Below are 16,807 nucleotides of genomic sequence, written 5' to 3' on the forward strand. Positions count from 1 at the left end.
AATCACACCCTGTTCATGCGAACCGCTGTGGGGTGTGTATGTTAAGTTAACAACACCCCGAAATCAGTCCGCAAAACGCAGTGCGATGTGCAGAATCAGATCGCATGGGTGTGAATACCCATGCAATCTGATTCTAGTGCAGACCAAAAAAATGGTCCTGCACCTTTTTGGTGTGGATGCGGTGCGATCTGAGCCATACAAAATGTATGGCTCCAATCGCACAGCACACAATTCGCATTTGATTTGCACAGGAATGCGGTGCGGTTCCTGTGCGAATCATATGCGATACACCGCACTGCACAAGTGTGAACCCATCATTAATGTGACTTATGAACTGTACAACTCAGTTGAACAACAAACTGAAATATTTTAGGTGGAGGGAAGTAAAAATAAAAAACTAAAATAATATGGTTGCATAAGTGTACACACCCTTAAACTAATACTTTGTTGAAGCACCTTTTGATTTGATTCCAGCATTCAGCCTTTTTGGGTATGAATCTATCAGCATGGCACATCTTGATTTGGCAATATTTGCCCACTCTTCCTTGCAAAAACACTCCAAATCTGTCAGATTGAAAGGGCATCTCCTGTGCACACCCCTCTTCAGATCACCCCACAGATTTTCATATGCTTTGGGTCGTTGTCATGCTGAAACATTAAGTTCCTCTTCATGTTCAGCTTTCTGGCAGAAGCCTGAAGGTTTCGTGCCAATATTTACTGGTATTTGGAACTGTTCATAATTCATCCTACCTTGACTAAGGCCCCAGTTCCAGCTGAAGAAAAACGGCCCCAAAGCATGATGCTGCAACCACCATGCTTCATTATCTTTTGATAATGTGCAGTGTTGTTTTTGCGCTAAGCATATCTTTTGGAATTATGGCCAAAAGGTTCAACCTTGGTTTCATCAGACCATAACACATTTTCCCACATGCTTTTGGGAATCATCAGATGTGATTTTGCAAAATTTAGCTGGGCTTGGATGTTTTTCATCAATTTTGAAGGGCCGTCCAGTTCTTGGTAATGTCACCGTTGCGCCATATTTTATCCACTTGATGACTGTCTTCACTGTGTTCCAGAGTTTATCTAATGCTTTGGAAATTCTTTTGTACCCTTCTCCTGAATGATACCTTTTAACAATGAGATCCCTCTGATGCTTTGGAAGCTCTCTGCGGACCACGGCTTTTGTTGTAGGATGTGACTAAAATGTCAGGAAAGACCTACTAGAACAGCTGAAATTTTTTTGGGGTTAATCAGAGGCACTTTAAAATGATGGCAGGTGTGTACTGACTCCTATTTAACATGATTTTGAATAAGATTGCTTAATTCTGAACACAGCTACATCCCCTGTTATAAGAGGGTGTGCACACTTATGCAACCATATTATTTTAGTTTTGTATGTTTACTTCCCCCTAAAACATTTCAGTTGTACAGTTTATAGGTCACATTAAAGGTGCAAAAAAGTATGAAATTATTTATCTTTGTCATTATCTCTTATATATCCACTGTGTTTATATATATATATTTGCATTTTATTTTACTTCCCAGAAAGTGCAGCAACCATGAATAAGCCATAAGCAACAAAATATATGGTCTAGTTACAGCCACATTCCTCTAGGCACACTGGCATGAAGGTACTTGTGTGGTAGGTTGTTCTGAACATCCTAGAGAACCACTTTTTCCAAGAAAGATGCTTCCTTCCTACCTCTGCAAGAATTCCAGAATAGATCAATTATATGGAGACAAGAGCTATGTGGTGGCATACCGACTGTTGTATAACTGCTTGTTCCTATTTACATTACAGATAGTTTTAAATGATTTAGGTAATTTGTTTTTACCATGCTGTAGAATGAGGTTGGAACTAATCAGATGACTCCCTAGCAGCGAGTGTGCCATCAATTCACCAACTCTGTTTGCAGAAATGCAGCCCCAAACATGCAGATAATCTCCACAATGCTTTACTGTTGCCTGCAAACATTTCTCTGTGAATAGTTCTCCCTTCTTTTGCAGAAAAATGGCTTTCTATTAGGGCAAAACATTAAAACTTTGGACTGCTCAGGCCAGAACACCTGCTGCAATTTTTATGTCATCATGTGTTGTTTTCTTTTGCTTAGGTGAGTTGGCTTTGTGTCTAAGTTGGAAGAATTAGTTTTTGATCAGTTTTGACAGTTCTGAGCAGATAGTGGTGCTGGACATCTTGTTTCGATAGGATGTACAGTCATGTCTTTTGCCTGCTGCATTCAAATTGCTAGGACTATGACTGAGCACTTAAATGCACATCTGGAGACACCATGTGAAATTTCTGCTTGTGAGAGGGCACGTTGATATAGAATGAATAATTTGCTTTTTATTGTTCTGCCTACAAATAGTTAACAATTTTTGACAGGAAGGTGGTCTTTAAGAGCATTAAGGGCTCGTTCACACTTTACTGTTTTACCAACGCTTGCCAAACGCCCTATAGCGTTTGGCAAGCGTTGGTCTGGCATTTGCGGAGCGTTTTCTAACGCTCCGCAAAAGCCGCATGCATGGTTTAGCGGCGGTTGTGAAGCGCTAAAAACGCCCCACAAACGCCTATAATGAAGTTTAAATGGTGTTACCGGTCCGCAAACGCCCCGCAACCGTGCTGCTAACGCTGGCCGGGCATTTGCGGAGTGGCACCATAGACTAGAATAGGAGGCTTCAACGCCTCCTGACTTGACCAGAGACGTCCGTTTTGCCGCGACGCTACCGCTCCCGTTAGAACAGCACCATGTGCTGCAAAGTGCAGAATTGTCCGAGGCGTTTGGGAAGCAGTAAAAACGCTTCCCAAACGCCTCTCTGCCGCCTGCACACAACGCTCATGTGAACGTAGCCTTACTTCATAGAACTCATGGAATGACAGGATAAGCCAAATATGTTTTAAACTATTTAACTGCTTCCCGACCACCCTATAGCAGACATACTACTACAGGGCGGCATGAGTGCGCAAAATCAGGTATATTTTTTCCGGGTAGGGGATGCACGCGTGCCCCTACCCGAGCCACCAATCGCAGCTGTCAATCACCTGGTCCCGCTGGGTGATTGCCGAGCATCTCCGACAAGGAGGATAACTGTATGTAAACAATACAATTCTCCTCCCTGTCAGTGCATGCACACTGCTCTGGACGGCTGTGCATAGTACAGCCATCCAAAGCAGTGTGATTACAGTGAAGCACACACACAGAGCTTACAGTGAAGCAGCACACAGTTCACCCTTTGATCGTCCAGATGTTAACCGCTTCCTGCCCAGTGTCATTAGTACAGTGTCAGTGCTATTTATTTGGCACTGTTCACACTATTGGTGTCACTGGGGATGTCTGTGACACCAAGTCAGTTCCTCCCAGTGTCAGAATGCCTGCTATAAGTCGCTGATCGCCGCCATTACTAGTAAAAATAAAAAAAAATTCCAGTACCTATACCGCCATTTGCAAACACTAAAACGTTCAAGTAAACCAATTAATTTACACGTATTGGGATTTTTTTTTAGCAAAGACATGTCGCAGAATATATTTTGGCCTAAATTTGTCGAAATTAGATTTTTTTTTACTGAAAAAATCTTTTTTTTTCTTTATAGCACAAATATAAAAAACGTACAGGCGATCAGATACAACCAAAAGAAAGTTCATATTCGTGGGAAAAAAGGTAATAAATTTCATATGGGTGCAGCGTTACATGACCGCGCAATTGTCAGTTGAAATAACGCAGCACTGCAAAAATGAAAAAAATAGCCTGTTCAGGAAGGGGGGTAAATCCTCAAGAGGGCAAGTGGTTAAAGTGGCTATGACTTTATCATATATAAACTATATTGCCAAAGTATTGGGACACCCCTACAAATTATGGGATTCAGGTGTTCCAATCACCTCCATGGCCACAGGTGTACAAAATCAAGCACCTAGGCATGCAGACTGCTTCTACAAATATTTGTGAAAGAATGGGTCTTGCTCAGGAGCTCAAGCGTGGTACCGTGATTGGTTGCCACCTGTACAAAAAGTCCATCCGTGACTTAAACATTCCACAGTCAACTGTTAGTGGTATTATAACAAAGTGGAAGCAACTGGGAACAACAGCAACACAGCCACGAAGTAGTAGGCCATGTAAAATGACAGAGCGGGGTCATCGCATGTTGAAGCGCACAGTGCACAGAAGTCGCCAACTGTCTGCAGAGTCAATAGCTAAAGACCTCCAAACTATGTGTGGCCTTCAGATTAGCACAACAACAGTGCGTAGAGAGCTTCATGGAATGGGTTTACATGGCCAAGTAGCTGCATCCAAGCCTTACATCACCAAGTGCAATGCAAAGCGTTGGATGCAGTGGTGTAAAGCACGCCGCCACTGGACTCTACAGCAGTGGAAACATGTTCTCTGGTGTGACAAATCACACTTCTCTGTCTGACAATCTGATGGACATGTCTGGGTTTGGCGGTTGCCAGGGGAACGATACTTGCCTGACTGCATCGTGCCAAGTGTAAAGTTTGTTGGAGTGGGGATTATGGTGTGAGGTTGTTTTTCAGGGGTTGGGCTTGGCCCCTTAATTCCGGTGAAGGGAGCTCTTAAGGCTTCAGCATACTAAGACATTTTGGACAAATTCATGCTCCCAATTTTGTGGGAACAGTTTGGGGATGGCCCCTTCCTGATCCAACATGACAGCGCACCAGTGTACAAAGCAAGGTCCATAAAGACATGGATGAGCGAGTTTGGGGTGGAGGAACTTGACTGGCCTGCACAGAGTCCTGACCTCAACTCAATAGAACACCTTTGGGATGAATTAGAGCAGACACTGCACGCCAGGCCTCTCGTCCGACATCAGTGCCTGACCTCACTAATGCGCTTATGGAAGAAAGGTCAAACACTACCATAGACACACTCCTAAACCTTGTGGACAGCCTTCCGAGAAGAGATGAAGCTGTTATAGCTGAAAAGGGTGGGCAAACTCAATATTGAACCCTACGGACTAAAGCTGCCATTAAAGTTCATGTGCGTGTAAACGCAAGCATCCCAATACTTTTGGCAATATACTTTGCGGAATATTTAACTGATTATGATGCAGGACTTACCTGAGGATATCATCTGTAACTCTAAAAATAGATGGGTGACAAGCAGCTCGTAACTATGGAAAAAAACAAAAAAACAAAATTAACAACCAAGCACAAAAGATATTAATATATACATGCAAGCCCAATTATTATTATACAGGATTTATATAGTGCCAACAGTTTGCGCAGCGCTTTACAAAATGAAGGTAGACAATACAGTTACAATACAATTTGGTACAAGAGGAAACAAACGGTCCTGCTCGTTAGAACTTACAATCTAGCCCAATGCAGATGTATTTGTTTATTTCATAATGTCATGTATTTTATGTTTATGCTTAAACTGTAGGTACACCAGCACTGAGAGAAACACTTGGGGGCATATTTATAAAGTGGTAAATGTGACTTTCACTAAACATTCACTTGTGGTGAATCAATAACTACAATTTAAACACATGAACCAGGGAGAATTACATGTAGTGAATGTTTGGTAAATGTCAGATTCACTGCTTTATAAATATACCTCCTAGACTGCCACTGTTGACCTCCTGCTAAAAATGTTAGTTAGCTGGCTTCAATACATCAAGTGATACTTTGGGAGGGTAAATTACCCTAAAACAACTAGCTTTATCAAACTTAGTGTACTAATAATATACCGTTCATGCAAATAATTTAAAATGAGATACCATGCAAGTCAAGCTTAGTTAATGTACTAGGATTTTAACTGATTTCTAAATGAAGTTGAAGGTATCCTGCTTATTTCTGTCATACTGTATTTCCCTGTTAGGGTACTTGGAAGTATTCTCAGCAGTGAAAATATCATTGTAATAAGTAACATTTCAGTCAGACTTATAGTCTACTGCATTTAAGGAGATCTTCTGATACCCATTCCAAAGACAAATACAATGTCCTCTTGCTGAAAACAGGATGCAGCTCACATGACTCCTCAAGACTACAGAAAAAGGAGATTTTTTTAAACAGGCTACTTCTCCAGAAGTGAAAGACATCCTATCTGTCCAATGCCATGAAAAATGCATCAATGTCACTATTGACAGAATCTGAGGACATCAAACTCTGCAATAGACTTTTTCTGTTCTTTTTTTGGATGTGTTAAATTGACCTTAAGGCAATGTAAAAAAAACAGATTTCAGTTAAGCAACAAAAACATTACCCACATACATTTTTATCTCTAAACCAGGCACACAAAAAAAGCACAACTTATCAGATATGGGGGGCCCTCCTGACAAAGCACCTTGTCCATATGTTGATGGCAACAAGGGTTTCATCCCCACATCCCTGCGCAGTGGATGTGGGGTCTGCAGGGGATGACTTACAGAAATTTGGAAGCCCCTATGGAAATGAATAAGGGGTACATAGTGTCCCTTGTTACTCATTCACAAAAAAATGACAAAGTGCATAAATATACACACACATACTATGACATGGGGGGTGATTTACTTAAACTGAAGTGTGCAAAATCTGGTACAGCTGTGCATGGTAGCCAATCAGCTTCTAATTTCAGCTTGCTAGAATTAAGCTTTGACAAAAAAAAAACAAAAACAAACCTGGAAGATGATTGGTTTCTGTACAGAGCTGCACCAGATTTTGCACTCTCCAGTTTAAGTAAATCAACTCCATAGTGTTTGTTAAAAAAAGGAGAAATAAACCTTGTTCGCCAATGTAAGTCCAACGTCAATGACATTGACAAGTAATGTACTTCCATCACTGAATGACAGCTGCCTGGCTGACTGTTGAATGTCAACAAACTGAATGGTGAAGCTGGCTAATGTCACTGAGTATCATGACTATATTTGGATAATGATGCCACCCAGGATACCTGCTGGCTTGTTTACAATTTGAAACAAGCCAACAGGTGACTGGAAGCTGTCATTTAATGGCGGTAGTAATACAATCACTAAATGAATTATTGCAATAGCCAAAAGTTCGGGCAGGCAGGAAAAATGGCAAAGTCTGCCCATTCAGTGGATTGCAAACAGCCTAGTCATGGTAGACTCATGGTTAACCTGAACCTCATTCTGAATCATAGCAAAATAATGATACTTGTTATTCTATAAAAAAAAATGATTAGCCAAAACTTGCATTAAGATTTCTAATAGATTTATGGTGCATTCATAAAGTATTCAGACCCCTTTACGGTTTTCAATTTTGTTATGTTGCAGCCTGACACTACAGTTGATTAAATTCTTTTTTTTTCTCATTAATCTAGACTCAATACCCTATAATAACAAAGTAAAAACAGAATTTTAGAAATGTTTGCAAATTTTTGCAAAAATGCTTTTGAAAACTCCAACCGAGCTTTCATGTGTTTTGCACTGAGGAGAGGCTTCCATCTAACCACTCTGCCATAAAGCCCAGATCGATGGAGGGCTGCAGCAATGGTTGTATTTCTGGAACTTTGTCTCAGCTCCACACAGGATCTCTGGAGATCAGTCAGAGTGACCATTGGGTTCTTGGCCAGATCTCTTACTAAGGCCCTGCTCCCCCGCTTGTACAGTTTGGCCAGGCAACAAGCAATTGGAAGAGTCCTGGCTGTGCCAAACATCTTCCATTTGAAAATTATGGAGGCCACTGTGCTCTCGGGATCCTTCAATGTAGCAAAATGTTTTCCCAGATCTGTGCCTTGCAATAATCCTGTCTATGGGTTGAACTGGATGGACTTTTGTCTTTTATCAGCCAGACTAACTATGTAACTATGAGCTCTGCTGACAATTCCTTTGACCTCATGGATTTTGCTCTGATACAGTATGCATTGTCAGCTGTGAGGGTTTTCATAGAGAGGTGTGTAACTTTCCAAATCATGCCGAATAAATTTGACTGCCAATGTGATATTTCAGTTTTTCCTATTTCATACATTTGCAAACTTTTCTAAGATTCTGTTTTCACTTTGTTATTATGGGGTACTTAGTGTAGATTAATGAGAAAAAAAATATTATTATTAAGGATTCATATTTCGCCAACAGTTTGCTCAGAGCTTTAACATATAGAGGGAGACAATACAGCAATGATAGAGTTGAATACAAGAGGGTTAGGAGGGCCCTGCTCCTGGCAACCTGAAATCTAATAGGGAGGGGCTGGTGGAACAAAAGGTTATAACTGTGGGGGATGAACTGATGGGAGAAAAAGAAGATTTGGTTATAAGCTGAAGGCAGGATAGATTTCCCTGAAGAGATTTTTCAGGGATTGCCTAAAATTGGACAGAGTGGGTGATAATCAGACAGACTGGGGTAGAGAGTTCCAGAGGATGGGAGAGGCTCTACAGTAGTCCTGGAGATGAGAATGAGAGGAGACAAGGTAGCTAGAGAGCAGGAGGTCTTGGGAGGAGCAGAGAGGATGTTTGGGTGATATTTGGAGACAAGATTGGTGACGTAATTTGGGGCAGATTTGTAAATGGCTTTATATGTTATTGTTACTGTTTTGAATGGTATTCGTTGGGCAATGGGAAGCCAGTGGAGGGATTGGCAGAGAGGGGTGGCAGACATGGAACAGTTGGTAAGGTGGATGAGTTTGGCAGCAACATTCATTAAAGACTGAAGAGGGGATAGCCTGCGATTTGGTAGGTGGGTTAGCGGTACGCTTCCGGGTTCAGCAAATCAATGTGAGTGCTGAGGCTGGCACACCGCGCCTGGGGTCACCTCTCTCTTTCTCTGTGTTGTTGGTAGAATGGCGCTCTCGCGATAGACAGGCACCGCACATGGCAGTTGCATTGTTCTGCAGCTTCTTTCCTGTGACTCTTGGGATGGGAAAGGGTTAAGATGGGCTGCTAGTGGCCACGTGACAATGGAGTCCTCTGCAGTCTACAGATACAATCACATCACCTTACTGCTGCAGAAGGTTGTGGAAATTCAAAGAATATTTAAATGTCCTTTTTTCCAGGTAAAGGGGACTTTACTCCTATATTAAACGTTTCTCTACTGCAACTCCCCTCCAATTAAAGTGTAACTCCCTTGTCTCCTCCTCCCATGCTCATCTCCAGGACTTCTCCAGAGCTTCACCCATCCTCTGGAACTCTCTACCCCAATTTATCAGACTATCGCCTACTCTGCTCACTTTTAGACGATCTCTGAAAACCTCTCTCTTCAGGGAAGCCTATCCTGCCCTCAGCTAATAATGGAATCTTCTACTCTTCCAACCAGTCCATCCCCCCCAGTTACTACCTTTTGTACCACTAGCCCCTCCCTCTTAGATTGTAAGCTCCCAGGAGCAGGGCCCTCCTAACCCTTTTCTATTGTCTATCGTCATATTGTAAAGCGCTGAGCAAACTGTTGGCACTATATAAATCCTGTATAATAATAATAATAATAATGAGGAGGGAGTTGCAATAGTCAAGGTGAGAGATAACAAGGGAGTTTTCATGCAAACCTTTCTAAAATTCTGTTTTCACTTTGTCATTATGGGGTACTTGGTGTAGATTAATAAGAAAAACAATGAATTTAAACAACTGTAGTACCAGGCTGCAACACAAAAATTTACCAAAAGTGAAGAAGGTCTGAATACTTTATGAATGCACTGTAATTGCCAGGTAACCAAAGATGTTACCATCTATCCTGTATCTTGATAAAAATGTGTTCATCGGAATCCCAGTTCCCAAATCTCAAAGATTACTCAATACTCCCATACCTTGTTGCACATTACTGAATCTTAAATCTTCAGTTTGAAAGTTATTACAAACTCATCTTTGTGTGAATATATAATGTTTAATATTTATGGTTTTTTTTGTATCTATGAATAGATAAATGAGTGCCAAGTAACCATAATTGCAGATTTGTATCTCACAATTGTGCACTTATGAGGGTGTAAGTCAAAACACGCCTGTGTTTATTAGGTAACCTGTAACCACCCACTCACACCTTATTGTTTAGGCTGGTGGGAGGTTGGTAGTAACTGCTTTGTACTCTGACAGGATATACTTGAGGTTTGAAATGTAACAGTTGTTCAAATTCTTGGGCCAATTGCTGACTGGAGTATGACTAGACATTCGTTCAAGCACCTGAATACTTCTATAATATTTCTGTATTTTTTTAATTCTTTAAAAGACTGTTTTGCTTGTGTGTTTATTCTTCGGAATGCTTTGTAATTTCTACACATATGCACTGCTTATTTTAGAGGGCCAAACCATAAAAAAAAATATATATATTTTTTAAACTTAACCACTTGCCCTCCAGAGGATTTACCCCCCTTCCTGACCAGGCCATTTTTTGCAATACGGCGCTGCATTATTTTAACTGACAATTGAATGATCATGCAACACTGTACATAAATAAAATTTAAGTCATTTTTTTCCCCACAAATAGAGCTTTCTTTTGGTGGTACTTTATTACCTCTGAGGTTTTTAATTTTTGCACTATAAACAAAAAAAGACCGTCAATTTAAAAAACAAACAATATTTTTGACTTTTTGCTATAAAACATATCCAATTAAAAAAATAAAAAAAAATAAAATTTCTTCATAAATTTAGGGAAAAATGTATTCTGCTACATGTCTTTGCTAAAAAAAAAATCCCAATACATGTAAATTAATTGGTTTACGTGAAAGTTATAGTGTCTACAAATGACAGTATATAAACTGGAATTTAAATTTTTTTTTTTATTAGTAAGGCGATCAGCGACTTATAACGGGACTGCGGCGGGCATTCTGACACTGGGTGGGAACTGACTAACTGCCACTAACATCCCCAGTGACACTAATACAGTGATCAGCGCTAATAAAAAGCACTGACACTGTACTAATGACACTGGGCACGAAGGGGTCAACATCTGGGGCAGGCAAAGAGTTAACTGTGTGCTGTGTGTGTTTTACATTATGTGCTGTGTGTGTTTTACTATGTAGACATGCTGCTTTGTATTTCTCTTCTGTGCAGAGAAATACAAAGCAGAATGTCCTTGCTGAAAGGAGAGAGACTTGTGTTGTTCACAGTCAGTCTGTTATTGTGCATAAGCGCTAACTCTTTATTAGGGTAACTGGTTTAGCTAATCTTTAAACTGATGGAGAAAACCCTGTGTGCATTTTGTAAAAGCCTGTGTACCAGTCAGTTGTCTACCAGAAAGCAGAGTGCACAAGGGCTAGTTCACACCATAGAGACGCAGTCCGGATTTGTTCAGGATACATTTCTGTATGCGAGTTTTTGATGCATTCCAGTGCGTTATTGATGTGTTCCGGTTCAATTCTTCATGTTTTAACTCAACGTAAATTAGGACAAGTGCATTGCAGTGCGTTTTTTGGTGCATTCTGGTGCAATTTTGATGTGTTTTACTGCGTTCCAGTACAGTTCGGTGCAGAAAAAATGCAGCATTTTCTACTTTTTTTCTGGAACTGGAACGCACTGGAAATGATTGCACTGGTGTGAAATATGCCATTGGAAACCAAGTAACCTACTATCAATGAGTTCTTGATGCAGAAAAAAATGCACTGGACTGCATGTGGTGTGAACTGGCCCTAAAAGCGCAGGAAGGGTGGGTCTCTCTCAATCCCAGCATTTGTGAGTGGTGTAACCTGTGTGTTAGGGCTTGCTCACACATGCATCAAGAGCCTGTTTTTAAGTGGTATTTAAGCAGTGCTTTTAAAGCCTCATAATTGTTCTTCAACACTTGCAATGAATATTACAATGGCCACTACACAGTGCAGTACACACAGGTGTGGTAGTGTTGTGATGTGTTAGAAATGAAGCAGCATGCATCAAGCAGAAGCCTCACTGCTTATCAGTCACTTTCATTAATTTCAATATTAGCATTCAGTAACCGCACCTATAGCATTTACGGTGCAAGTGAAACAATTATAAAGTGTTAGCTGGGTGTTGGAGGGAGGCAGTGATTTTTTTCCTGTATCCCAGAATGCACTGGAAAAAAACAGGGAAGTAGGGGAGAGTCCTGTTTGTGCAGAGCAGCAGTGTAGTAACACCATTTGCTTCTGTGTGAAGGCAAAAGCAATGAGCCAGCCATCAATACTAACAGTGCCAGGCAGGAGCAGAAGCATTGAGCAATATTTCAATTGTCAGTGAAAGAGTCAGTGCAAGCAAGCGATTTTGCCAAGTGCTGGTACATAGAAGTGATGGTGCCAGCAGCAACTGTAATGAAGGCTGATATTCATGTATCAGTATTCCTAGAAGAGATGGCCAGTGGGCAGATTCAATGCCTGTTATTGAGACACATATTAGCTATGGAATCTGGTTACTGTCAATCACAAGGCAGGGGGAGCTTGATGGGGTCATTGTCTTTAGAAATGGAAATAAAGAGAATGCTTAGACATAACTTACCACTAAGTTAAAAAGAGACCTGGTGACACAGGACCCTCATATCAGTTGTGGCTCACATCAGTCAGGGTCTACCAATTTCAAGAAGGGCGTCAAATGTGGACATCATCATACAGGTACAATCAAAGAATATTTGGGTGTACAACCACAATTTGTGGCAGAGTATGGAAATACTCCTTGGAAATTTTAACTAGGAGAAAATTCACAAAAATGCCTGCTATCATACCACAACCTAACAACGCCTCAAAGTAGATAATTTCCTCTACAACACTTCACTTTAAGCACTTTCTCCTACAGAAGCAACACTTTCATGGGTGTTTAACAAGCTTAAAGGTACATTAATGAGAATTGCTTCATTCCTCATAATCAACACACATAGCCCTTAGTGTACATGTTTTCATGTAATGGGGGATTTTGAGTCTTCACATTATTGGCCATGGTAATGAGACATTTTTGTTTTTGCTTCTCCCTGTCCATGACATCCAAATTTATTTATACTGCTAATTCTGTCTCTATTTAGATAAAAAGATAGACACAATTGTGTCATGTATAAAAATGTATTTATGGTAACACAAAAATTCCTATAACTGAATTATAGGCAAACAGATAAAATAATAAAGGGTGTTGGTTTACCTCCTAGTGAATTATATTTTTTGTCTATCCTTTCTTGAGATTTGCACAGCCCCATCACACAGTACAACCAGGTGGGTGATTAAACCTTCTCCTTTAGTTAGGAATACAGTGATGCCATCTACCCACCCTCAGCCTGACTGAACAGTGAAAGAGCAGCAGCAAACTAATGGAGTTAACTCTCTGCTCACTAGAAATTAAAGTTTTGTTGGGTGGAATGTGAGATCAACCAGAACCCAGCCTTTTCAGTTCTGCAAGCCGCCAAACAAACTGGCCATACTTTGCCAGTTTGCAGACCCATATCCCTGTAAGCTAGAATATCATTGCCTGACAATCACAATATTAGAATACCTTCATGACCATATATAACATTGCGCAGCATCTTCCGCTGTTTACTGACACTCTGGCAACTCCAGAAATGCAATGGGAGTAGCAGTGGGGCAACATTTTTGACCACTAAGGTGTCATGACTGATGATGAATTTACATTGCTAGACAATACACCTGATGATGGATTTACATTAGGGGGAAATTGTTCCTTCTTCCACCCATAACATCTCTGGATGTAAATCCTTCTTCTATGATGTCATCCAGTGGTGTACATTGAATCATCAATGAAGACAACCTGGTGTCCAGCAATGTTTTCCCACCACCTTGAGGACCCACTGTCTGATGATGTTGTCTCACTGCACTAACACCGCTAAATTACAGATACTCAGTGCTGCTTTAATGTAAAGATGTCATTGACCGAATATGGTCATTTCCATATTTGGTCAATGATGTCATCCAGAACCTCTGGGGCTATTGTATGCAAACAACAGCTGGGAACCTGTAATTTAGCAGTGTAGTAGTGTGGCAGGTCAACATTGTTCGGCCATTGTGATTGAAAATGGGTGTGCATCACTGGGTAGTATAACAGACAATGGCTTTAACCACTTGAACTCAGGAAGGTTTTACCCCTTCATGATCAGGACATTTTTTTTGCTATTCAGTACTGTGCCATTTAACTGCCAATTGCTCGGTCATGCAACACTGTACCCAAATTACATTTCTATAATTTTTTTTCACACAAATAGAGCTTTCTTTTGGTGGTATTTAATCACTACAGGATGCTTTTATTTTTTTTGTTATGTAAACAAAAAATACCAAAAATTTTGGGGAAAAAAAACGTTTTTCTTCTTTCTAGTTTCTGTTATAAAATTTTGTAAACAAATAATCTTTCTTCATAAATTTAGACCAAAATGTAGTTTGTTACATTTCATTGGTAAAAATAACCTAAATCAGTGTATGTGAAAGTTATAGAATCTACAAACTATGGTATATATATTTGAAAATTGATAGATCCTGAGGTCCTAAAATGACAGACCAAATACCCCCCCAAATTACCCCTTTTTGGAAAGTAGTCAGTCCAGGGGATTTACTAAGATTTTTTTTTCCCGCATTTTTTTTTTTTTTTTTACATACTGTCACTAGTGCAGTACAGTGTCAACATATGACTGTGGTGGTGACCAGGGGATATTGACTGGTCACAGTATGTGTGTGTGTGTGTATATATATATATATATATATATATATATATATATATATATACTTACTTGCCCCACCCCCAATGTTGAAAGGCACATGGCCTAGTTTGATTTAGGAAAAAAGAAGAGCAATCACTTTTCTCCATTTCCTGGCCACCTCCATGCCTTAAGGATCTGGTTACAATTCTAGAGAAACTGCACATCTTTTACACATTTTGTTATGCCACTTTTAAAAGGACCACATCATACTGTTCCACACCAGCACTTTCAAATTTAGTGCATCCACCAAGAATATTGTTTAAATTGTTTGTGTATGTTGCCCTTTAAGCTGTATGAAAAGACCATCGCCTTGCTGAATGGTATTTTTGAATAAACATGTTTGCATTGGTATATGTTCTCCATAGCAGTGCCCATCTACCCATGTCATTTTTAACAATAGCTCACAAATTAGCCTGGAAAACGACCAGAAAAAAATTAAGATTTTCCTTTCTATAGACTTCAGTATGGTTCAGCATTACCTTAGGGTTTGTGGACTTAGTGGGTTAGCTCATCCTGTCACTTGTTTCTTGTCAGCACATCTGCATGCAGCTCACCTGATTGGTGCTTCTCCTCTATCACTGAGTCTGTGGGCTGCATTTAAAAAATGCATTAAATTATTTATAAATTCCTTGTGACAGCCATGCAACTAGCATTTTCGGGGCAGGAGAGCTTTATATCTTTTTATTTTAAATACTTTTATTAATTGTTCATTATTTTTATTTGTTTACAACCTTTTCATGGAAATTTTAGGAAATATCAGGGATCTAAGCAGACCCCTGATGTTTTGACTTAAGGAAAGAGATTGAGGACACAGTCTTCAAACTCCTTCTTTCTTGCAGCCCTGCACTGTAATGAACACAGGAATGCTCTGTGTTCCTTCGCAAATGGGAGATATAGTAAACATATGGCTGAAGATTACTATGCCTTATATTATAAATGAACACAGAGTGCTCTGTGCTGAACATTCCTGTGTGGCCGTAAACATGAGAAACATGTTTATAGCAGAAGGGGCAATTCTATGGATGTAAATCAAACTGGCCTGACCAGCTGGAAGCAGTCTTGTTCTGGTGTAAGCCTTGCATCCATGGCAGTGAAAGGGTGCATTACCATGTACCATTTAGATCTAACTGGAACTTGCTTACTGTGCAATGATTAGGAACAATTTTGAGAAGTAAAAGTAAAAATACTCTAATATGGGAAAATGTTCCCAGCTCTATGTGGTTGTCAAATTAAAATTTAATTCCTTTCCAAAAATGTCAATATTTAACAAATGGATGCATGTTACAGTGTCTGTTCTATACACCAATAAAAATCCTTCACATCGCCTCCTTGGAGGAAACCTGCATTTCAGAAGTAAGAAGGTTTTCATTGTTGACCTCCACTTCTGAAAATTATATTTGTCTGGCTGTCATGATGATCAAATGTCTTCAGTACGTTGAGTCACCCACCTGGAACAAGTATGAAGTTTACAAAAATGAACTAAGTACGCTATAACTTTTCTGATCAGCATACTTGTTTCAGCTTCATGTGCTAGAAATGACTGGATCCATAAATGACTAGGCAACTACCATTTTCATAGGGAGTTGGGCATTTGACCCCCACTACCCACGGCAATTCACTATGGAGTGACATTGATGCACCCTGAAGCATTCTGCCACATTTTGGTAACTTGTGCATAAAACACTAAAAAACAGCCACTTGCAAATCTGAGTAGCTCAGAACTTATCCAGTGCATCATCAAAACTCACAGTGTAGATGCTTACCAAATTGTATCAAACTGGGTAGACCCTAACACTACATACTATAAACATCATCTGACATACTGAAAATCTGCCTTCATGGCACAAACATAAGGCACAATTTATAAAGTTCAAGAAAAGAAAGAACTGCTCTTTATTTGCACACTTGAACCAAATCCACCTGTAAACTTTTCTCCAGATATTAAAACATCAAATGATAAAGTGATGGTAAAGTGAAAATATTTTGAAAATGGTGTGTTTCCAAAAAATAACATCAGCTTTGGAAAACTTTGCTCTCCAGTTTCCCCAATATTGAAAATAGTGAAAAATACATATTATGGGGTCTATTGATAAAAGTTTTCACACAACGATAACCCAAGATTTACACATTTTTAATTGCTTTCACTTGAAAAATATGCAAATACTGAATGACTGTTGTGTGAACTCTGTGTGAAAACATATAGACACCTTAGATTAATTCAGCATAAATTTCTATCAAAAGTGTCAAAACATGTCAGAAAGTCTTTACAAATTGTCCAAGTTTTTTGCAAAATGTATCTCT

General features: G+C 39.8%; 1 protein-coding gene across 4 annotated transcripts in view; it reads right to left on the reverse strand.

The window, feature by feature from the left end:
• The window catches only part of FANCC (FA complementation group C), a 307,766-nt gene that overhangs the window by 54,472 nt on the left and 236,487 nt on the right, over positions 1-16,807 (reverse strand). For all 4 annotated transcript variants that reach the window (XM_089662131.1, XM_089662130.1, XM_089662132.1 and 1 more), the window contains exon 10: positions 5,070-5,122. In XM_089662131.1, the coding sequence (XP_089518257.1) occupies positions 5,070-5,122 (53 nt within the window). The remainder of the gene's footprint in view (positions 1-5,069; positions 5,123-16,807) is intronic.

This window comes from Staurois parvus, unplaced genomic scaffold (assembly GCF_062004578.1).
Source record: "Staurois parvus isolate SC_StPar_1 unplaced genomic scaffold, SC_StPar_1.0 ptg001432l, whole genome shotgun sequence".
Classification (NCBI taxonomy): domain Eukaryota; kingdom Metazoa; phylum Chordata; class Amphibia; order Anura; family Ranidae; genus Staurois; species Staurois parvus.